This window comes from Talpa occidentalis, unplaced genomic scaffold (assembly GCF_014898055.3).
Source record: "Talpa occidentalis isolate TD23 unplaced genomic scaffold, MPIMG_talOcc4v2.1 talOcc4.5, whole genome shotgun sequence".
NCBI lineage: Eukaryota > Metazoa > Chordata > Mammalia > Eulipotyphla > Talpidae > Talpa > Talpa occidentalis.
In genome coordinates this window covers 100253749-100278714 of record NW_023604861.1, presented here as the reverse complement: position 1 = coordinate 100278714, position 24966 = coordinate 100253749, and the positions used below count along the sequence as shown (strand labels likewise).

At 36.1% G+C, this 24966-nt stretch overlaps 1 protein-coding gene across 6 annotated transcripts in view; it reads left to right on the top strand.

Annotated features, from left to right (window-relative positions):
- The window catches only part of TSGA10 (testis specific 10), a 104896-nt gene that overhangs the window by 12978 nt on the left and 66952 nt on the right, over nt 1–24966 (top strand). For 2 of the 6 annotated variants that reach the window (XM_037527932.2, XM_037527931.2), the window contains exons 1-6: nt 413–469; nt 7837–7965; nt 16469–16684; nt 18939–19004; nt 20536–20703; nt 21216–21371. In XM_037527932.2, coding sequence (XP_037383829.1) covers nt 413–469; nt 7837–7965; nt 16469–16684; nt 18939–19004; nt 20536–20703; nt 21216–21371 — 792 coding nt within the window. The other 4 variants (XM_037527939.2, XM_037527943.2, XM_037527942.2 and 1 more) reach the window with 4 other exon arrangements.

Sequence of the window (24966 nt, the reverse complement as noted above, 5' to 3'; positions counted from 1 at the left end):
CGCAGCGCGGATGGCCCAGGAAGAGGCCTCTCTCAGGCGCCCTGTAAGGCGGGCTGGTGGATGTACGCGACTTTACGTGCGTGGGTGCGCGCGCACGACTTGTAGTCCCCGCGCGACAGAGGGTCGAGCCAGGTACGCGTGCGCACGGGCACTGGGGGCGCGCGGGACGGAAGCGAAGCGTAGGCGCCGAGGAGGTGGAGGACGAGCCCCCCTCAGGTACAGAGCGTGAGGGCGGGGCCGGCGGCGGCGCTAACCGCCCCAGCCTTCTTCCCTCGGGTTCCCGCCTTCCTCGGCCTCCACCGGGGCGGGGCCAGGGCGATTTGGGGGTGGGAAGAGAGGGAAAAGGGGCGGAGGATGGAGACGCGAAGGGGCTTGGCTCCCCGGCGGAGGCCGTGGCCCACTTGTCGGCAGGATGAGCTCCGGGGAGGACCGCGGGCCGCCAAACTCAGGGAGGGACCTGGAGCTCCAGGTAGAAGCAGGGGGATGCTCGTGCTTAGAGTAAAGCAGCTCCTGAGCAGAAGGCCTCCTAGAAGGCGTCTGCAAGGGTGGGTTTGGCGGAGGCGGGGGGACCCCGGGTGATCCCGGAGGTGGGTATTCACTGCCCGAGCCGGCTGAGGTGCGGTCCGGCAAAATTGCCCTGGTTTCTTGGGAGCTTCAGGTTGGTGGCAGTTCCTATGGTGACCGCTGCGCTTCCCGCCGCGGCTCTCCGCTGGTTGTTGGGGGGACTGTTCTGTTTAGAAACGCTCTGGAGTGGAGCTGAGGAATTTGGAAGGCAGAGATTTGGGGGTTCAACCTGGCTTTTCCTCACTCGAAATACTCACTTTTAAGCCGCTTTGTATAGACTTTGGGAAGTAAAGAGCCGAGAGTTACATAGGCATTTGCATGATAATCTCTTATAAATTCCGTAGAAATTATACACAGGAAAGGCAGGGTAAGCTGACTTTTGTTTGAAAAAAAAAAATACTTGAGATTTTAAGTTTAATAACGAGGTTAAGCATGGATCTGAAAGCTAAAAACTCATGGGAATATGTATACATAAGTAGTTTCCTTTAAACAGTCAAGGATCGAGGTTTTAGGAAAAGTTGCATAGGTGATAGTGTCCCAGCGTTTTCCTTCTAACACTTCAGACCCTTAAATCCCAGGGAATTCGTTGTTTTAAATGTTCTCTACTGTTTTTCAGCTTTTCAAGTATAACTTTTTTAAATTGTAAGGAAACAAATAGAATAACAGTTGGCTTGTAACTTCAACTAAAGTAGGCTAGGTATAAAAGGAAAGTGTCACCTCTTTTGTGTCTGGAGGATAAAACTGATTCGTGTTTGTATTTTCATTGATCAGTGAACTAAACTGTTGTTTCGTGGGAAACAACTAGAAAGGTACATTGATAAAATATTGGTTTTAAACAATAAGCTTATTTAAGGCATTATTTAATGGCAGCTTTCAAAATATATCTTATTTTGGTTACCATCTCATAAAATTCACTACTTGCAGACCAGTATATAACAAAATGTAGAGATTCTTTGGGTATTCTTTCTGGCTTTCAGTTGTGTGATTCGGTGTTTAGGGTAATTTGCTTTTAAAGTCCTCCATATAGAGAAGGAATTAAAGCAGGTGTTATTATTCATTCCCTCTTCCCGTCACACATCTCTTCTTTTCCCCAGAGGCAGCCACTCTCCTCACTTCTGTAATAACCACTTTCTTGCTTTTCCTTAAAGTTTCACTATCTTTGTATGTGAATATTTCACTATCTTTGTATGTGCATATTCTAGTTTGGTTTGGTTTTGGACTGTATATAAAGGAATTTGTACTAAGTATTCCTTTGCAGTTTGCTTCTTTACTCAGTGTTATGTTTCCTGAATTTATCCCTGTAGTTTGTAGTTTGTTGATTTGTGTTACCTAGTCTACTATGTGTCGACTTAGGATTTACAGTTTTGGGAATTATGAACAACACTGATATGAACTTTCTTGTACATATACCCCATGATAATATTTTCAAATGAGTTAGTAAGGTGATTGTATTTGTCTAGTTATTCTTATTTTTTTTTTTTTTATTATTAAAGAGATCAGGACCAGCGTCTCTCTTTTTTTTTTTTTTTTTTTAAGATTTATTTATGCACTCAAGAACTGGGGTACAGGCCAGAGATGCTGGGGGTGAGGGGATTCACCAGAGAGTGGGGAACAGAACAGGCAGACTGGCTGAAATACACTGCTGAGGGGAGCAGCGGGTGAGCCAGGAGACCTCTGCTGCACAAAGTGGGTCAGGCGTGGAGCTCACGTGGCAGAGGCTGCGGACAGCTTCATAGGTTGTGTCTTAACCCCTTGCGCCACCAGGGAGGCCCTGTCTGGTTATTCTGTTAACATCAGTGTATGTATCACTAAATTCTTTTACTTCAGAAAGTCTCTTGAAAACTATTTAACCCTTATGTTTCCTAGAGGTCTTGATAATGATAAAAACTACCTCTTCTATAACCACTGTTATATATAATTGTTTTAAAAAGACAAGTTCATTCTTTACAATGTAGTCTGGATTACAGAGAAACAAAGAACATGGATTTTGGATGGGATGATTGGAGAGATTACTTTTTTTCATAAGAAATGTTAAACTTGGTGGTTTTACTTTTTGCTGAAGACAATTTCTGAAGTATTTATTCATTTCTTTTTATTATAAATACAAAAGCCTATTTTAAAACTGTTCATAAGCTTTTGTGTGATTTACTACATCCTTCTGTTAGTGAAGTAATTCCTTCCTACTTCTAAGTCTGAACTTTGGAAACAATTTTATAAAAAGAAAACTAGTTGACCTTTTATAAAGCCAGATTTCAGAATTTCATGCAGAGTACTTCAGTATTTTCAGTTGTTCTATCAAAATATTCAGTAGACATTAGTTGCACACATATTACATGCCTGATGTGCCTGGTATTATGCTCAACACTAAATTTCTATCCCTTCTTACTAAATCATCAGCTAACCTTGCTTTTATCTTGTCTGGAAGTCAGTATACACCCTGGGCTTCCTCTTATTACTTAAGTGACCTTTCTCCATCACTGAACATTAAATCACTTTTTAGGAATTTGTGTTTATTTTGTAGGGCTTTTTAATCTGGAGTACAAGAACATAAGGGAGTTCTTGAACTTCTTGAAACTGTGAAGTTGGTGTGTGTTTGCATTTTCCTGAGGAGAGAACCTAGGACTTTAGGTTAATTCTGAAAGGGGACATTGAGATAAAGAGAATTAAGGAACAAGTTTTCCTCCTTTTGTAATGACCATTCCACAACTTTGGTTTTCCAACTTTCGCTCTCTCTTCTTTAAGGAAGTTTATATTTTGTATTCCTTTTCTTTACTGCTATTTATTTTTATTATTCCTATTCAGACTTGGTTCCATCTCACCCCTCGGCCACTGAAATTATTTTGTTTAAAACATTATTCATTATTTTGAAAATGCTTTATTGAGTACTAGCTTTGTATTGGGCACCTTTCAAGGCATTACATTTCTTATTTAAATTCTAGTAGGAGGAGACAGGCAGTAAACAAGTGAAGAAATAAATGATATAATTTCAAGTAGTGCAAATAATCTTAATGAGAGTGTGACTAGGACAGAGGCTACCTTAGGTAAGAGGTCAGAGACGACCCCTTGACATTTGAGCCTAAGAGCTGAGGGTAAGGAGTCAGCTCTGCAAGTATTCCTGATAAAGGGTAAGAAAGGACAGAGGCCCTGAAGTGAAATGAGATTGGTATAATAGAGGAACAGAAAGAAAACCAGTAAAACTGGTGGGCAAACAAAGAGGAAAGTAGTACTAAGTCTGTTTAGGAAGGTGAAGGCAGGGACCAAATCATTTAGGGCTGTAGATACTTTAGATTTTATTTTAATTGTCCATTGGAGTACATTTGAACAGGATCCCATTATTTTACAGTTGTAAACATAAAGATCACTTAGGAAATTGTTGCAGTAAGTAGTAGGTGAAAGATGATGGTGACTTGTACTAGGGAGGTGTAGAGGTGCATGGATTGGTGATATTTGGAGATATTTTGAAGGTAGATTCAGCAGGGCTTGTTGATGAATTTGTGACAGGAGTCAGACAAAGAGAAAAAAATCAAAGCTAGTTCCTTGTTTTTGACCTTGGGCACTATACAAATGATGATGCCATTTGACCTAGGGAAGATTGGGAAGGAACATGATGATGGAGCCAGGGTTGAGAGCCAGGAGTGCAGGTGAGGGAATTAGGAAGTCTGTTTTAGACGTGTTAAAATTGTGATGTATGGGCCTCCCCAGTGGCGCAGCGGTTGAGCGCTGGGTTGCGAAGCTGCCCGCAGCCTCTGCGGCGCCTTTTCGATCCCCGGCTGCTCCCCGGCCACTGGAGGAGGGTCCCACAGGGCGCGCAGATCTCTCCTGCCGCCCGCTGCTCCCCTCAGCAGTGTACTTCAGTCCTTCTGCCTGCTCTGCTCCCCGCTCTGGCTCTGGTGAATTCTCTCACCCTCCCGCGCTTCTGACTGTACCCAGTGCTTGTATAAATAAATAAATAAATCTAAAAAAAAAAAAAAAACTTAAAAAAAAAAAAATAAAATTGTGATGTATTTGGATGCATGAAAAATACAGTACACTGTGTACTCAAATAGGAGTATGGTCATAGTTTTTTTGGGACATAGAAAATATGTCCTAAGTGTTTGGGGATGAAGTAGTAGCGTAGTCCTTTTCTCTGTAGTCCCGTTGTATACTTGTGCATTTTTCTGACGTTGTACTTAATCAACGTGTAGTATAATTTCTGATTTATTTGTTCTGGACTTTCCTATGTTTATGGAGGGTTGAAATTGTAGATTTTTATTTGTTTCCATGTTTTAATTCCAAGAATTAGGTTCATCCTTATTCTAAATACTTAGAAATTTGATTATAGTCTGAAAGTATGAATTGAAACAGTAGGAGTAGGAATGTAAATTAATTTGAGAGAAATTTTAGTGAAAAGATCAGTAGGACTTGGTGGCCAATTAGATAAATTGAGTCAGTGAGAAGAATTAATAGTATTAGTAAATAATAATAGTGACATATATAACAATTATTATTGCCAGGATTTATATCTATTAACTCATACAGTCCGACAGCTGTATGAGGCATGTACTATTATTATCACCCCTGTTTTATAGATGAGTAAGTCTTGACCAGAGAAGTAACTAGCCTATGGTCATGCAGCTAAGGAGTGGCAAAATTTACATGAACATAAGCAACTTGATGTTAAAGAACACGCCCTTAAACATTATGTTACGTTGCTTCCCAATTTAGAATGACTATGATTCTAGCTTCAGTGTTTGCAATAAAAATTTTCTGCTTACAAAATACTTGTAATCATAGAGATCTGTACAGGAACACAGATATCATTCAGAGATCATGGGACTGTGGAATATACCCTTGTGAACTACATAGGAAACTGGCAAGCGGGACAAGGGCATTTCAGTTATAGCGATCTCCCTGTCAGTCCAAGCTATTCCCTAGAGGAGGGGAAAGTAGCAGCTCTGGCGTGATTGTTCATAATTGTCAGATAGACTCCTGGCTTCTTCCTATTTTTAATTTCTAGACTAGTCTGATAGGTAACTTTGCATAATTCACCCTCGACAGTTAAGTTTGCCAAAGAGAAGAAGGAAAGTTCAGTTTCATGTGCTTTGATACACAGCTTCGTTGCCTCTACAAATTTATAGTGATACCTTTATTATATTACCCAACTCTGTGCAGGTTGTTGGGTGTACAGAACCTCTAAGACTTTGTTTTTAAGATTCTAATAACTGTGTAAGGAAGACATATTTAGAAAAAAATAGCTGCATAAATTGTTTTATTACCAGTATATTCAGAAATATCAACAAGGAATGATCACTATTTGATAGAAAAGACAGAGAAAACCTAGAAAATGTAGAATTCAAATAGAGACTTAGAAGTATGTTTAGTTAAATGGAGGAAAGGGTGAGGGCAAAGCTCATGACCACAAGATAAAAAATTTCTGAGTGTATGTATGTACAAAGTATGTGCGGAATTGTCTGTCTTCGATAGAAGGATTTTTGAAGGTATCAAGTAGGAGATAAATTTGGAAAAGTGGGAAGGCACCAAATGCTGAAAAACTCTGAATACCAGGAAGATTTAGATTTTAAATAGTTCCTTGCTATTCAAGGTATGGCCTCTGTACTAACCAAGTAGGGATCGCTGAGCAACTTTTTAGAAATGCAAGTATCTCAGGCCTACTATAAATAAGAATCTTCATTTTAACAAGATTCTCAAGATATTTGTATGTTATCTAAAAATTGAAAAATATTGCTGTAGTGAGAAGCCATTTGATTCTGTTATTCTAAGTCAAATGTTTATAACTAGGAATACATTTTTCAACAGAAACTATGCAGTTTCATAGTTAAGGTCTAAACCATAAAAGTTTGAATGATTCATAATTTGTACTGCTTACGTTCCAGATAAGTCAGTAACTGCTAGAATGAAGAACAAGATAGCAGATTTGTGTCTTTTTAGGGAATGAGAGAAAAGAAAATAAATTTCCTAAATACTGTGTTGCACAGGGTGTAACACAACATCAGTGACTGGGAGAGTTTGTAATTTCCCAAGCTCTAGAATTTGGAGAATAGCATCTGTGTTACGGGGAAATATTTAGGATGCTTGTAGCACATTCTCTCTTTCTGAACATAGTGGCAGCCTTGATACAGGGAAGGAAGAAATTATTTTCCTAAATTATAACTTTCTAAGATATATTGTCAAGTAAAATAAGCACAGTGCAGTGTAGTATGTATAGTAGTTAAATTGAAAAATCTTTGACACTTTTTTTGCACATGTGCAAATATTTATGTAGTATAAGTTCCTAGAAGTGGAATTGTACAGAAATTATGCACTTGTAATGTTACATGTTACACAATTTTTCTCCAATAAGATATCAATTTACACTGCCACCAACGGTGTATAAGAATGCTAATTTATATATTTCATTTTTTTAAAAAGATTTTATTTATTTATTTATTTATTTATACAAGCACTGGTACAGTCAGAAGCGCGGGAGGGTGAGAGAATTCACCAGAGCCAGAGCAGGGCGCAGAGCAGGCAGAAGGACCGAAGTACACTGCTGAGGGGAGCAGCGGGTGGCAGGAGAGGTCTGCATGCCATGTGGGACCCTCCTCCGGTGGCCAGGGAGCAGCCGGGGATCAAACTGGGGCTGCAGAGGCTGCAGGCAGCTTCGCAACCCAGTGCTCAACCACTGCACCACCGGGGAAGCCCTATATTTTACTTTTTTGATCTTTGCCAAGTAGTGGTTAAAAATGGTATCTTGGTTTTGTTTTATGTTGTGTCCTTTTAAAGAGTGAGCTTGACTATCTTTCAGTCTCATTTGAATGATCAAAGTCATTTCTGTGATATAACCATACTGTTCGTCAACTTTTTTATTTATAGGAATTATTCATGTTAGAGAAGTTAGTGCTTTGTGATATGGGTAGTAAACCTTTTTGCTAATATACAAAGGCAAAAATAGCTAGTAATTAATATATTGGACAACAGAGGCCTACAGGTAGACTACTTAATTTACTGTTGACCCATTTTTCTGTAGGACAGTGGTTTGCAGAAGGGATAAGATGGGGTGTATCTTCCTTGGAAGGCATGTTCAACATTGTAGACATTTAGGAAAGGTTTTATAACAAAATTTTAAGAAAGTAAAGCTTGGTGAAACCCTCTTAGTGAGTAGGAAATAACAAGGTTTAAAACAATTGAAATATATCTAAGAATGTTGCATTTTCAAAATTATTGGTTGATGCAAGAAATCACAAAGCTGTTTTAAAATGAATATCCCTCTATTATTACATTTTTTTTCACTAGGTTACCACCAAAGAACATGATTTTGGTCTAGGGGCTCCAGTTTCTGAAGCTGAAAAATACCAGAATACTCTCCAGCTAGAACAAGAAGTGAGAAATCAAGAAAAGTTCATCTTTACACTGAAATTACAGGTTACATTTTGTTTATATATGTATTTCTCTGAATTAATTTGTGATAGTGTCTTTTTTTTTAAGGATTTATTTATTTATGCATACAAGAGCTGGGGTGCAGGCCAGAAATGCAGGGGAGTGAGAGGATTCACCAGAGACTGAGTGGGGAGCAGAACAGGCAGATCTACTGAAGTGCGGCTGAGGGGAGCAGCAGGGGAGGCAGGAGAGGTCTGCTGTGCCATGTGGGTCACTTCTCTGGCTGGGGATCGAACTCATGTTGTATAGCTTCATAGTGCTACATCTTAACCCCTTGCACCACCACGGAGACCCCGATAGGTTCTATTTTAAAACAGGAAGATGGAGAATACATACTAATTCAGTGCTAATATATATATTAAATATTATGGGTGGAGAATCATTCCATTTTATCTTGACTATTTTGATACACAGAGATTCAGAGTCATTGAGTGCAAACTATGTACCAAGTGTTGTATTAGGTTCTTTTAGATACATAATACAACCTTGTGAAATAGTGATGTTATTTCTATTTTAAGACTTAGAAGTTGAAGTTTGAAGAGATTAAAGAATTATGATATTTGGTTACTGAGTAACAAATAGCATTTCTCTGAATTGCTAAATTAGCTAACATATGAACCCAGTTCTCTGAACTCCAAGTTCAGTATTGTTTCTGATCTTCTGTTGCCTAACTTGTGGTATAACTATTAATAAAGGTTATTAAAAGAAACTTCCTCTTCTAGGAAAATGGTGCAGATTTTACTTTTTCTTATTCTTCCCACTAAATATGGCTAAAAACTTTAAACATTATTTATAGAAAAACATAAGATACTGTGCAAGATGGGAAGAAATAGGAAGACTTCCTAGGGACCTCCAGACATAGGAATGGCATGTTAGCGAATTCCTGGATTTTCTTTTTGTTCCATGTATCCCAGACAGCTGAAAAAATTGGCAACTGGAAATAACAATGAATAGAAATCAAAAAAAGTATAGGAAAAAAACCTCTCAAGCCAAAGGACTAGACTCGGGAAACCTAGCAAGTTAGACTACTTTTAGACAATAATTGCCCACCCTGAACAAACACCACAGGAAAAACTACCTCCTTGTTCTTGCCTAGATTTTCACCTTCAATAGGCTGTAACATGGAGCCCCAACAACACCTTAATACCCCTCTATTGACCCCTAACCCACCATATTAAAGAAGACTGAGTAGGGAATCAAGACTTTCATTCCTACCAAGTGGTAAGGAGGTCCCCAACTCCAAAGTCTCAGCTGAAATCATGGTGTGATAGCAAGGGAGACTTATTGCAAGTTAGGACTTTTACCATCCCCCAAGCAGTAACATGGCCACTGGGGGACTGATGGGACCCCTCTTCCTCTGAGCTGTGTTGGTAAAAGCCAAGGCCTGGTGGGGAGCCTGAACTCCCAACCCTGCATAGCAGTAATAAGGAACCCCACCCTCCCTAGGTGTCAAAGAGACCTAGGAATTGATTTCCATCCCCACTTATTGGTAACAAAGCAAAATCCCCTTTTCTGCCTGAAGTAGTGTATCAGGAAGCCTACCTAAACATGAAACCAGAGTCCTAGAATAACAGGTTTCATGAAAGTATTCCTCATCCCATTAATCAGGAAGCTCTCAACTTGAATGAAAAAGATAATCAGGAGACACCAACACTGCATGAAGCAGATGTTATAATTATCTAACAAGCATTTTAAATGAGCCATCATAAAAATGTTCTTCAATAAGTGAATGGATAAACAGACTAGTATGTCCCTACAGTGAAATATAATTTACTCAGAAAAAGTAATGAACTATTGAGCCACAAAATGTATGAAGGAACTTTGAAAGCATATTGCTAGGTTAAAAAAGCCAATCTGAAAAGGTTATATACTTTATTATTGCAACTGTATGATCTACAAAAAATAAAATAGGACATTAAAAAGGTTACTATTTGACAGAGAATTGGAAGGAGGGATGAATATGTAGAACACAAGTGATTTGGGGGGCAGTGAAACTGTTCTGTATGATGCCATAAAGACGGCTGTGTGTCAAATCCCTTAGAATCTCTATGCCAAAGAATGAGCTCTAATGCAAACATTGGACTTTTAGTTAATAATAATGTACTATTATTGGTTCATCAAATTGTAACAAATGTACCACATTAATACAAAATGTATATGCATATGGGAACTCTGTACTTCCTAGTCAGTTTTTCTGTAAACCAAAAACAGCCTGAAAAAAAGCCTATTAAAACATGCATGGAAGAAAACATTTCCAAATCATTTATCTGATAGGGGATTAATTAATAATCGGAATATATAAGGAACTCCTATAATTGAATAACAAAAAGCAAAACAACTCAAATATGGAAAAATGCAATAGAATTTCCCTTTTAAAAATATTAATTATGTTTGTTTAATGTAGTTCTCAGTGCATGTAGTGGAAAGATTTAAGACAAGTATTTCATTAATAGAAAAGGGTAAAGGGACCTAAAGAGTGTTAAAGTTTCTATATCACTTAAACTGGTAAAATGTAGAGTGTAATAAGTTATGGATACATGATGTAACATTTAGAGCAGTTACTAAAAAGCTGTACAGATATACTAAAAAATGCTATAGATAAATCAATATTCCAGTCAATATTGGAATGCAAAAAAGTGTTCAAGTAACTCAGAGGAAGGCCATGAAAACAAAACAGAAAACAAAACATATTACACTTGAATCTTAACATAAAAGCATTTGGGTTAAATATACATATCTAAACACACCTATTGATAGACAAACTGGAGTAGATTTTAAAAAGCATGACCTAGCTATCTGCTGTCTACAAGAAATTTGTTTCAGATATAGTGTTACAGTTAGATTGAAAAGTTGAAAGTATATGGACATTGAATGATGAAGTAAACCTGTTTGCAGATGGCATGATCTTTTACCTCAAACATTTCATAAAACCTATTTACAAAAATGAACTAATAAATGAGTTCAGAGAGGTCAGAATATAAAACATATTTATCGTGTATGTCTTTTCCACAGTTAATTGTATATGTGAGTTCTACAAGTTAACTTGTAGAAATCAAAATTCAAAATGTAGTACAATTTATAGCCACTTAATAATGAAATCCTTACATGTAAATCTAACAAAATAAGTGTGAACTTCTTTTCTGAAAATTATAAAATGCTAATCAAAGAAATCAAAGATCTAAATTGAATTGGAAGCTTTGACATAGTAAAGATGTCAGTTCTCTCCAAATTGATAAACAGATTTAATGCAGTTCCCATCAAAATTCCAACACATACAATGTTGAGAAAAAATAAATTGGAAGGAGTCATTCTTGATTTAAATTTAATATTTAGCTATCATGATCAAGATGTGGTATTACTAAAGAAAGAGACACTTAGGTCAATAACACAGAAATCCATACTCAAGAAATAGCCTTTTACATGTCACAAGTGGAGCCAAATGATTTTTGCAGAGGTGTAAATGCAGTTCAGTGGAGGCAAGATAGTCTTTTCAAAATATGGTGCTGGAGCAGTTGGATATCTTTAGGGAAGAAAATGAGCGTAGACCTAAATTTATAAAGAAATTAATTCAAAATGGATCTTAGATTTAACATAACACTATGACACTTATAGGAGAAAATCTCTAGGGCTTTGGGCTTGTTGAAGAGTTGTTAGATAGGACTTCAAATGCATGATTCATAAAAGAAAAAATTGATAATTTGAACTTCAAAATTTAAGTCTTTTACTGTGCAAAAAATCCTGTTAATCAGGTGAAAGATGTACTACAAACCACATTTGTGCCTGAGAAATCAAACCTAGAACACATGAAGAACTCGAAACTCTATAGTAATAAGGAAGCAATCCAATTACAAAATGAGCTGAAAATCTGAATATTTCACAGGATATATGTTGACAAATAAACATATACAAAAATGTTCACCCTTTCTAAACATCACAGAAATACAAATTAAGACCAAAATGAAATTGTGATATATACCTAGAAACAGCTAAAACAAAAAAGAGTGACAATACCAAATGTTGACCAGGATAAGGAGAGATTGGTCACTTAAACATTTCTGGTGGGAATGGGGAAATGGTATAGTCACTCTGGAAAATAGTTCTTATAAAACTAAACATACATTTCCCACACAATTAAAGCCATTGTTTTCCATTACGTTCAATCTTGAGAAATGAAAATATATGTTCATTCAAAAACCTATACACAATTATTGTCATGCTGCAATACTTTGGACAACTAAAATTTCCCTTCTTTGATTGATTAAACTGCGGTAATCCATACTGTGAATATTACTCAGTAATAAAAAGGAATGAACCATTGATCCACATTACAACTTGCACAGATCTCAAGTGCATTGTACTGAGTGAAAAAAAGTCAATGTAAAAGGTTATATACTATATGATTTTGTACAACACTCTTGAAATGACAAAATTAAAGAGTTAAGGATGGGGAAGGAGAGGGTGTGATGATAAAGGGGTACCAGGAGAGTGATGTTTGTGGTGATGGAATAGTTTTGTATCTTACTGATATAGTTACTACACATGTGATATCACATGTGATAAAATGGACTGGAACAATGCACACATGATACCCATGCCAAATCTCTGAGATTAATACTGTGCTGTAATTAAGATGTAGCCCTTGGGGGAAACTGGTTTAAGGGCACACATGATCTCTGTCATATGTTTGCAGCTTCTTTTAATCTTTAGTTATTTAAAAATAAAAAGTTTCAAAGTAAAACTTTGACTACCTATTATCTATCAGAATTTTTACCTGACTTTTTTTTTGAATCTCTGTAACTGCAACCCTGCAAATTGTAGATATCCTTTCCATTTAATAGATGAGACTCAGGAGGTTTTCATTTTTTTTTTCCCCTGAAGTCAGATGCATCTCTTAGGAGCAAGAAGCTATGGATAATTGCTTAAGGTTAAGTAACTAGTAAAGAACTGCAACAGGATTTAAACTTCTCAGCCTAAGTCTGAAGCCACATCCTTTCTACTATTGATAGTTTAAATTGCCTCTTCTAAAGTACTTGTGTCTTGGAATTGAGTAAAAGCAGGGCTTGATATCAGCGGTCAGGGGAGTGTTTATTTATAATTTACTTGTTTTATTAATTCACTCAGTATTTTTTGCACATGTGTAAGTGATACAGAAATGAGAGGTATGTTGATAAAGAAATTAGAGATATGATCACGTAAGTTGCTTAGAATTTGGTGGAAAGAACAGATAAATAAACAAGTGAATACAATACATCTTATAAAATACTAAGATAAAACTGTCTAAGAAGTTTCGTGGGGCCCTAGAACCTCTTCCTGTGCAGTGAAAGGTTAACGAGTATTTTTAGTTGCTAAGAAATGTGGGACTGTAGAAGCCATGAACAAAGACAAAAAGATAAAGCTATGAGAACCATACAGATAGATAAATTGAAACTTACCTGGTTATTTATTTTGCATCCAATAGTTTTTAAGAAAACTAGTGAAAGTAGCTTAGATAATAAGAGTAGGAAAATATAGTGAAAGCCTGGAATGAGAATAGCCGACAAAAGGAGATCATTGCACATGGTTTTTGTACTAGTTGGTGGAGGTGGGCTGCAGATGGGATTTAAAATTCCTGGCGGGAAAGGCAAAAAGGAAATTTTAGTTAAATAATTCACCATCCACAGCATAAGAACAAACTAAATATCCCAAAGAAGTATATATTTTCCTGAAATTGTGAACTGAGCATAGTTTTCCTTGAGGAAACTCAGAGTAGATTCTGTAACATGTAACTTTGCTAATACTTCTGTTTCACCTCACTATCTGAAAGTAAAACATTTCTATTTGGTATGAGTTGATATGTTGTTTGGGGAGTCTGACAAAAGTATAACTAGTAATTTATGTAGAAAAAATTTTTGAGCATTCCCAGACCTCTAAGTAACCTACCAATTATCCTAAATAGGAGCATTCTACATTTGAATAGTGGGAGAAACCTGTATAGGTTTTAAGATGAGTTAAATGAGAGAGTTTCTTACAGTCTGGAGCTTTAGGTATATATTGGGGGTGGTGGAAAGTTAAGTTGGACAGATCAGTAGGCAGGTATCACAAATGGTATTTTTTCTCCCTGTGCTTGGTGTGATGAAGATCATAAAAGATGTATACCCATAAGGCTATATCAAATTCACATTTACAAATAATCTTTAGCAGATATGGGAGAAGATCAAAAGAGGAGAGAGTGGGAGGTGTTGCTGAAATTCAGGCCTGTTGTGTTAAAAGAAACTAAGGAAAAATGCATTTAGTTTCACTTTTTAAAAATTCTTTAGTTTTTTTTCTTGTTTTCTGGATATGATAATTCAAATGCTTTATGTCTAAATTTCACAAATTAGGGTGCCTTACAAAATACCAAAGGGAAGGATTAGATTAATATGATGGTTTTGATCATGCCCCTTAGTGTATATCAAGTATAATAAATGGCGTTATAGCATATTTAGTTAAATATAACTCACTAGGATATTTCCTTATGTAGTGGTAAATTATAAAGTTTATATTTTTAAAGAAAATTACTGATTTTGATGCTTTTGAAAGAGCTATTAAATACACTAATTACAGACAAATATAGGATAGGACCTTTATGACAGCAATTTATCTTATAGATATTTCTGTTATGGCACTTAACATATAGTATTTTATTTTCTTAATTAAACAAATTCTCTGAGAGCAATTACCTAACCTATCTTTGTATTTTTGGAGTTTAACATAGTTCCTGACATATAACTTGTTCAGTGGGTCTAATATTTTTTTTTTCCTTTAAAGGCATTTGAATACCTGCGTGATAGAAAAGGCCCTTTTCTTCATCCGTTGATGGTTTGATAGTGGGCTGGGAAGGAAAGCTGTGGTCCTCCATATTAGTCAGCAAATACTTGATTGATTTGGTATTTAGCTTAGTCAAGTAAGTTATTGATATATTCAAAAGGACTTTTCTGAAGTTAACATATTTTGTTGTTTTTTTAAAAGATTTATTTATTTATGCATACAAGAACTGGGGTACAGGCCGGAGGTGCAGGGGGTGAGAGGACTTACCAGAGACAGAAGGGGGCACAGAACCGGCAGATCGACTGAAATACACTGCTGAGGGAAGCAGCGGGCGAGATAGGAGAGGTCTGCTGCACCATGTGGGCAGCAACCTGGCCAGGGATCGAACTTGTGCTGCAAAGGCTGCGGACAGCTTCACAGTGCTTTGCTTAACCCCTTGCACCACCAGGGAGGCCCTGAAGTTAACATATTTTGTTTTATTTATTTTTTTTAAGATTTATTTATTTATTTATACATACATACATACAAGCACTGTGTACAGTCAGAAGCGCGGGAGGGTGAGAGAATTCACCAGAGCCACAGCGGAGAACAAAACAGAAAGACTGATGAAATACACTGCTGAGGGGAGCAGCGGGTGCAGCAGGAGAGGTCTGCGCACCATGTGGGACCCTCGCTGGTGGCTGGGGATTGAACCGCTGCTGCAGAGGCTGCGGGCAGCTTTGCAGCCCAGCGCTCATCCACTGCCCCACTAGGGGAGGCCCAACATATTTTGATAGTTAACATATTTTGATTTCAGGGCCACCAAGGAGGCCCTGAAGATAACATATTTTGATAATTAGAAATTTAATTTTAAAGAGCACTTAATTGATATTATTAAAATTAAAAAATTCCAAGACCATGGTTTCTTTTCTGCAGATATACAGTTTGACCCTTTTTCTAATAGTTTGTCTAAAAATCAATAGTAATTCCTTTTTTAAAATATTAAATTATTTAAAAAAATTATAAATTATCTTTAAAAGTATAGCTGTAAACCTTTAAATTATCATTTAATATATTTTTTACATAGGTAATTCACATAATAACAAATTCAGAAAGTAAAAACAGATATATAGTTTAAGTCTCATTGCTAGGGAAATAAATCATTCTTCCTGATTCCAGTCACCTAATTGTTCTCCTTGAAGGAAATATTTTTTTAATATATATTTTATTTTATATAATTCTTACATCATTTTTCGTCTTTGCACAATGTATGCATTTTCATTTTGGTTATATTCCCCATACAATTGCACCCCCCCCCTTTTTTGACTCTAGTTCTTCCTCCCCCCCCACCCCCAGTGTGTCTCCAGTTTATAGTTGCTTGTTGATTTTGATTATTACTTTGTATTGATTAGTCTTTTTCCTGGTCTCTTATTTAGGTTTTCTAAATTCCTGCTATGAGTGAGACCATCCGGTATTTTTCTTTTTCTTTCTGACTTATTTTGCTGAGCATGATCCCTTCTAGCTTCATCCATGTTGCTGCAAATTGCATGAGTTTATCTTTTTTTGAATGCTGAGTAATATTCCATGGTGTATATGTACCACATCTTCTTGATCCAATCATCTATTTTTGGGCATTTGGGTTGTTTCCATATCTTAGCTATTGTAAATAGTGCTGCTATAAACATGTATTTTAACTCAACTATTTTCTTTCTGATTATAACAGATTGAAGATCTCAAACAGACAAATCATGGCTTGGAAGAATATGTTAGGAAACTCTTGGATAGTAAGGAGGTGGTAAGCAGTCAAGTAGATGATTTAACCAGCCACAATGAGCATCTTTGTAAAGAATTGATTAAAGTTGACCAACTAGCAGAGCAACTAGAAAAAGAGAAAAATTTTGTGGTGGATACTGCCGACAAGGAACTTGAAGAAGCAAAGGTACCAGATTTACCATTAATCAGGATTTTAATTCTAACTTAAAAGATCATGTAATAAGTAGAATAGAAAAAGTGATATTCTTATATTATTTGAGAGCTTTTTAAATTTGACATTTGAATGTTTGCTCTTGGGATTAAATAATATTTTATCTCACATTTTATTTATTTTAAAAAATTTTCCTCATCAAATTTCTTAAGTAATATGGAATCTTGGTAAAAATTTCAAAGAACAGGAATGTTCTGTATATAGAATGCTTCCCTTCCTAATTTATCCAACAACAAATAGATTCATGTATTTTTATCCTTTTTCCAGTTTGTTTTCACACACAACTTATTTCACACTTTAAAGATTTTAATTTCTATGTAGTAAAATTTGTTAATTTTTACTAACTTCCAAGTTTTGATTCTTTTGGAGGTCCTTCCATATATATATTTTTTATTTCTGAATAGACTTTATTTTTTAGAGCAGTTTTAGGCTCACAGCAAAATTAAACAGAAGATACAGATATTTCCCATAATCCTCTCCTGCCCTCACACATGTATAGCCTCCCCATTATCAACGTCCCCTACTAGTGGTATGTTTGTTAAAATTAATTGATGAACCTGCAGTGGCACATCATCATCCTATAGAGTCTATAGTTTACATTAGGATTCAAATGAATCATGACATCTACCATTGTAGTATCAAAGTATTTTTGTTGCACCAGAAATTCTCTGTGCTCCTTCTAATATTGATTCTTGTTTAAGAAAAGCCTTCTTAAGAACTAAAAAAATATATTTTCTACCATTTAAAAAAATATTTTAAAATAATTTTCTAGAGTTTATTTTTGTTCTACTTTGAGGCAGATATTCATTTTTTGCTCACTGATTTGAAGTATCATTTTAACATTTTAACTTTTCACATATATATGGATAAGTTTCTGGCCTATTTGATTTCATTGATTCATTTGCCATAGCATATAATATTCTTTATTATACCAACAGTACATTAGGGGGATCCTACACTTGCATTATAAAAACGATATAAACCAATATTAATTCAAAAAAAAGAAATAACATGTAACAACAATTAGTTCTTGGTACCTACTTCAAAACAATTTACTAAGTTGGTGATTAATAAAATCAAGATAAATAAATACATTCACATGCTATCATTTAAAAATTCAATAAATTGTTTTTTGACCTTCAAATATGCTGTCTTGCTCATAAATTTTTAGGAAGTAATAAGAAATTAAATCGTTCACTCTGTAATTGTGTTTAAAATTTTAGTTTCTAAATTCCATGGCATAGTACTAAACACAATCAAGAAATAAAATGTTTATTAAAATATCTTAAAATAGGGCCTCCCCTGGTGGCGCAGGTGATTGAATGCTGTGTTGTGAAGCTGTCCACAGCCTCTGCAGCACCAGTTCAATCCTGGCCATCTGTGGAGGGTCCTACATGGCGCAGCATACCTCTCCTGTCTTGCCCGCTGCTCCCCTCAGCAGTTTATTCCTCAGCGGGGAACTGTTCTGTTCCCCGCTCTGTTTCTGATGAATCCTCTCACCCTCCCAAGCATCTGGCCTGTACCCCAGTTCTTGCATAAATAAATAAATCCTTAAAAAAAAAATCTTAAAATATCTTAAAGCTCTCATAATAATAGTAATGTGGCAGTGGCTATGGCAAATTAATCAAATCAAACAGGCCAGAAAAAAAGTAGAACAAAAACTCCAGAAAATTATACCTAGCATATAACGGTGTCAGGCACATAGCAGGAACCTTCTCATTAAATGTCAAATAAATCAATACACTGAGTAGGCATATTTTCATTTGGGTCATGTGCAACTTCATTTTTCAGAATGGAATCAGTGTTATGTTTTTTATCTTTGTAGAAGTAGTACGTGTTTAGTATAAGCATTTGGGTATTTGGAAGAGTATAATGAAGAAAATGGTCCCTCCCATAGTTCCACTTTGCTGTACTAACACATCACCCATCTCCAGTCTGTGTGCTGTTGGCTCTGTGCCATCTGTATTGAGAATATGTGGGTATAAATTCTGTAAAATAATTTCTCAGTAGATAAAATTTTTGTCAGCATTTTTATATTTAATTTCTTATGGCCATCTTTACCCATTTAATGTTTAAAGTAGGTTGTCCTTTCTTTAGTAAAATATTCAGTCTGCATCTTTTTATTTTTTAATGGCTTATTTTTTTGCTGCCCTTTCTATATAGTTAAATCAGTTTAAACACTTTTAACTTTTTTCTGATTGTTTTTTAGATTGAACTCATTTGCCAGCAAAATAATATAATAGTATTGGAAGATACAATAAAAAGACTTAGATCTGTAAGTACATTTCTCATAAATAAATGTTAAGGAATACTTATTATTTGGTCAGACTACAAAATATGTTTTGACTTTCATGCTTTTTTTATGAACAATAAAAAATGTTTGTTTTCTAAAATCAGCGATTTAGTGCAGTGGCAATCCCAGCTATAAGAGGGATGCTTTTCTTGTTCCTTTTTATCACTACTCCTTTTGTAGAGGTGTGAAGAGAACTTCTGGGTGGTTTTTTAATTAATACCTTTAGCTATTACTTGATTTAAAATGATGAATGTGAATAATTTAATTCTCAAAATATAGCATGCATTTATCTACATATTAATTCCCATTCTTGTCAGTTATATTTTGCCATTGATTTTGAGTAATATATTTCCTATATATAACAAAGTAAAATGAAAAACTGTTCTACTTAGATATTTTAGTGTTATTATATAAAATATTTGAAACACCCTGTCTGAAGGTATATTTAATTTTCTCCCAATAAAATATTGGTAACACAAATGTTGTAAATGAAATGTTTTTAAATATATTAAGGTGAATGGGATTGTACTTGAAAGTGATTACAAGTTTGAGATAGCCAGCATTCATTTAATTTATTCATTCATTGAATAATTATTGGACAAAAATTAAACATTATGAAGAAATGCTTTAATAGTGGATACAAGCTTTCCCAAGCAAATTAATTCTTTTTCTAGGTCTGTGAACATTTCTGGCCTCACTGAAATTTCTTTACTATTTTTTTCTTTGACATTATTGAGAAATTTAGGGGCACTTTCATTATAAAAATATAGTACATTCAGAAATGCTGGCAAAGAAAGGTATCTAGCCGCTTTTTAAAAAGTGGTTGATGAGGGCCTCCCTGATGGCGCAGCGGTTGAGTACTGGGCTGTGAAGCTGCCCGTAGCCTCTGCAGTGCCAGTTCGATCCCTGGCCACTGGCGAGGGTCCCACATTGCGCGCAGACCTCTCCTGCCTCGCCCGCTGCTCCCCTCAGCAGTGTACTTCGTCAGTCTGCCTGTTCTTTTCCCTGCTCTGGCTCTGGTGAATTCTCTCACCCTCCTGTGCTTCTGACTATACCCAGTGCTTGTATAAATAAATAAATTAATTAAAAACAAAATATGTTGATGAATTGTTTATATATTTTTTTAAAGATTTATTTATTTATGCATACAAAAGCAAGGGTACAGGCCAGAGGTGTGGGGGGTGAGAAGATACACCAGAGACGGAGTGGGGAACGGAGCAGGCAAATTGACCAAAGTACACCTGCTGAGGGGAGCAGCAGGTGAGACAGGAGAGGTCTGCTGCTCCATGTGGGTTTCTCCCTGGCCAGCCAGGGATCGAACTTGTGCTGCAGAGGCTGTGGATTGCTTCATAGTGCGGTGCTTAACCCCTTGCGCCACCAGGGAGGCCCGATGAATTGTTTTTAAAATAAAATTTATTATTTTTAAGGAGCATGTTTTTTTTCAACTTTAATGTAGAAATTAATGCTATAGGTTAGCTTGAAATAATGGCCTAATTTTTTCCTCCTTGATAAGATAATTTTAGAGACTGAAAAAGCACAAAATAAATCTCCTTCCAGACTTGATTCCTTTGTCAAGACTTTGGAATCAGACAGAGACTACTATAAGAGTGAAGCTCAGAATTTGAGAAAGATGATAAGAAGTAGATCTAAAAGTCCAAGACGGCCATCTCCATCTTCTCGGGTATGTTTTGCAATCATAGAAGTATTTTGGAATTTGTTGCCCAAACATTGACTTCTGTTTGTTTTTCCAAATCTGGATAATATTCATTTTGATTTTGTATGAATTGCTATGTCAAAGAGGTTGGAAGACAAAGCTTTTCTGATGACAAGTAGACGATCAAAATTGTTTCTCCAGCATTAGTAGTGTTTAGGAAGTGATTAGACAAATGTGGGGCAACTTGGGATGAACCTATTTAAAAGAGAGGCAGTTTTTAAATCATTTTTCATCGTTTCCTGTTTGCTGGAATAGAATAATAGTATTGGAAGATACAATAAAAAGACTTAGATCTGTAAGTACATTTCTCATAAGTAAATGTTAAGGAATACTTATTATTTGGTCAGACTACAAAATATGTTTTGACTTTCATGCTTTTTTTATGAACAATAAAAAATGTTTGTTCTGTTCTCAGTAGAACCTTTTCATTAATACCACATGTCAAAGAAGAATTTAAATTTCTTTTATAATCACTGTAGGGTACAAACTGTGATGTAGAGCTTTTGAAGACAACAAGGGATCGTGAAGAACTTAAGTGCATGCTGGAAAAATATGAGCGTCATTTGGCTGAAATTCAGGGTAATGTCAAAGTCCTTACATCTGAGAGAGACAAGACCTTTCTTCTTTATGAACAGGTAATCTTGTTTATAAACAAATATGTAAGTAAGACATCAATTCTAGAGATAGGTAATTTTTAAGCTCTATAAGAACACTTAGATTTGCTAATCAAATTAATCTAACATTTGGGAATTACGTTTGCTTTTAAGATACTCTGAGTAAAATGTAATGAATTTCCAGTTCACTAAGTGGATGCATGTCTGTACACACACACGTTATCCCCATATCCAAAATAGATCATAGATACAGTCAAATGTTTTGTAGTAAGAAATAAGGATGGTGTTAAATGATAGGGTATAATGAGTTCAAAATAAAAAGATTTGGATTTGAGGTTAAAAAATACTAACATCACTTTGATGAACTATTAGTCAATTTAGGAACTGCCATATAATTTGCTTTATTTTAGAAAGTAAAAGTCTAAAGATATTGTAAGAAATAAAAGAAGTGAACATTTTTAGTTATGGTGATATGGAGGAATATTTGCTATATGATTTAGTTTGAGTTCTGAAGGATGAGTTGAGGTTTCTCTTATCTTGAAAAGGTAAGAAGGGACATTATAGACTAAAGGAATAGTATAAGGAAAAGGCAGAAAAATCAGTAGGTAAATAAACCAGTTTAAGATTAGAATAGAAGGTGTGTATTTGTGGAGTAAAGAATAACAGGCTTGAAATGTATTTTGTTGTTTTTTTTTTCCAAAGATTTATTTATTTATGCATACAAGTGCTGGGGTACAGGCCAGAGGTATGGAGTGGGTGAGAAGATTCACACCAGAGAGGGTGGGGGAACAGAACAGGCAGAATGACTGAAGTACACTGCTGAGGGGAGCAGCGAGAGAGTCAGGAGAGGTCTGCTGAGCCATGTGGGTTGCTCTCTGGCCAGCTGGGGGATCGAACTTGTGCTGCAGGGGCTGTGGACAGCTTCATAGGTTGCATCTTAACCCTTTGCGCCACCAGGGAGGCCCTTGAAATGTATTTTGGACTGCAGCAGGAGTCTGCAAACTTTTTCTGTAGAGGCCCAGGTAATAAATACCTTGTACTTTGCAACCCACATGATTCCTAGCAAGCTATACAACTGTGTTGTTTTAGTGCAAAAGTAATCATAGACAATGCCCAAGCAAAATAGTTTAACTATGTTACAATAAAATTTTATCAATATACACTAAACTTTGAATTTATTATTTTTACCTGTTATGCAATAAATTTTTTTTTTTTACCATTTAAAAAACTATAAAAATGTCAACTTATATATCTACAGAAATATGGGGTGAACTAAATTTGGCCTGTGATCTGTATATAGTTTGCCAACTTCTGGACTAAATGATAGAGGCCATTGAATGGACTTTATACTTTGCATACTAAGCAATGGATAATCTATTTTTCAAAATTTTTTTTAAGGATTTATTTATGCATACAAGAATTGGGGTACAGGTCAGTGGTGCGGGGTGGGGGGTTGAGAGGATTCACCAGAGATAGGGTGGGGAGCAGAACAAGCAGATTGACTGAAATACACTGCTGAGGGGAGTACTGGGTGAGACAGGGGAGGTCTGCTGCCGCATGTAGGTTATCTCCCTGGCTGGGATCAAACTCATGCTGCAGGGGCTACCGATAGCTTCACAGTGCTGAGTCTTAACCCCTTGGGCCACCAGGGAGGCCCAGCAATGGGTAATCTATTTTTTTAAGGCAGAAGAAATATGACTAAAGTAACAGTTTTATAATTTTAACCTGGTAACTTTTATACTACATATTTATATATAATATATATTATTTATATTACATCATATTTCAAAATTATATTATAATTTTTCTTTGTTTTCTTCCTATATAACAATTTTTTCTTCCAGAGAACTAGAGGAAGGAGAAACTATGGACTCTTTAGAAGTCTATTATAGCAGTCCAAGCATGAGGCATAAAGGGACTAAACTAGGGTGCTACCAGCAGAAATAAAAACAGGGACAGATACAAAAGACACTGTAAAGGAAGACTTGGACAAGATTTGATTTTAGCAAAAAGGAGATACAAATGAAAATAACTGAAGCTCTGTTTTGAATGGTTTAAAACTTGTGGTAATAGAAAAAAGAATTAAGAAAGTCATTGATGGTTCGAGGGAAAAGATGTGTTTGGTTTCACACAGATGGGGTAAGATGATGGTAGTACATTCAGATAGTAATTGCCATTGGGCAATAAGAAATGCAGGACTCTGATGGGGAAAGAGGTAAGAACTGAATATATAAATATAGAAGTCATTTGCTTAGAGGTAGGTTTTGAGCATTCAGACTGCATGAGTTTTCTGAATAAGAAAGCTACATATAACTAGAGGAAAGGAGAAGTCAAGATATAGCTCTGGGAAGTTTCATTCAGTTGTTAGAGAAGCCTTCGAGAGAGATAACAAAGGCAGGAAACAAAGAACAGTGACATAAGTTCAAGGGAAAATGGGTTCTTAACAAAGAGGGTGTTGACCAGTAAGATTGTCACATATCAAAAAAACTAGCAACAACAAATGTTGGCGAGGATGGGGTGAAAAAGGAACTCTCCTACATTGCTGGTGGGAATGCAAACTGGTCCAACCACTACAGAAAGCTGTCTGGAGGTTCCTCAACCTACTAAAAATGGAGCTACCATATGACCCAGCAACTCCACTCCTAGGGATCTACCCAAAGGACACAAAAACATTGATTCAAAAGAACACCTGTACACCTATGTTTATTGCAGCACTATTTACAGTAGGTGAAACCTGGAAACAACCCAAATGCCCCAAAATAGATGACTGGATCAAGAAGATGTGGCATATATACACAATAGAATATTATTCAGCAATCAAAAAAGATAAACTCATGCCATTCGCAGCAACGTGGATGGAGCTAGAGGAATTATGCTCAGTGAAATAAGACAGAAGGAAAAAGGAAAATATCGTATGGTTTCACCTATAGCAGGAATATAGGGGAACCAACTAAGACATCAGTGTAAAAAATAATAACAGTACAAAACACAACAAAGCAAAAACAGACAATTATGAATCAGAGATATACTGCAAGGGAGGAGGAGGGAGAGAGGGATCAGAGGAAGGGAGGGAGGAGTACAGGGTACTGTGATGATGGTGCACAGGTGCATTGGTGAAGGAAATTCTATGGGGACTACACCTGAGGGGATGGGGGGAAGCAAATATTGTTTAAAAATGAACAATGATGTAAAAAATAAAAATTAAAAAAAATTTTTTATAAGAATTCTTAATGCACTTTCAAAAAATTATTCCTCACTAGCCCAGGTAATAAAATCAGTTTTCTTACAATGAAAAAAATAAACAAAAACAAAGAGGGTGTTGAAAGTAATGTCAGATATAATGGAAATAACAAAAACAGGAACTGAGAAAATTCTGTTAGATTTGGGTGTGAGGTCACTTGAATTCTGCAGGATGGTGGGTGTGGAGCCAGGTTGGAGAATAACACTGGGGTTAGAGAGTAAGTGGTAGGAAATTACTGACAATTGGTATAAACCATGGAACTTATAAGAAGAAAACTATGTCAAAGGAAAAAGAGACGTAAAATGGTAAATAGGATTAAGATATGGGAACCCTCTATAAGGTTAAAGGCAGAAGAGTAGGCCAATGGACAGGGTG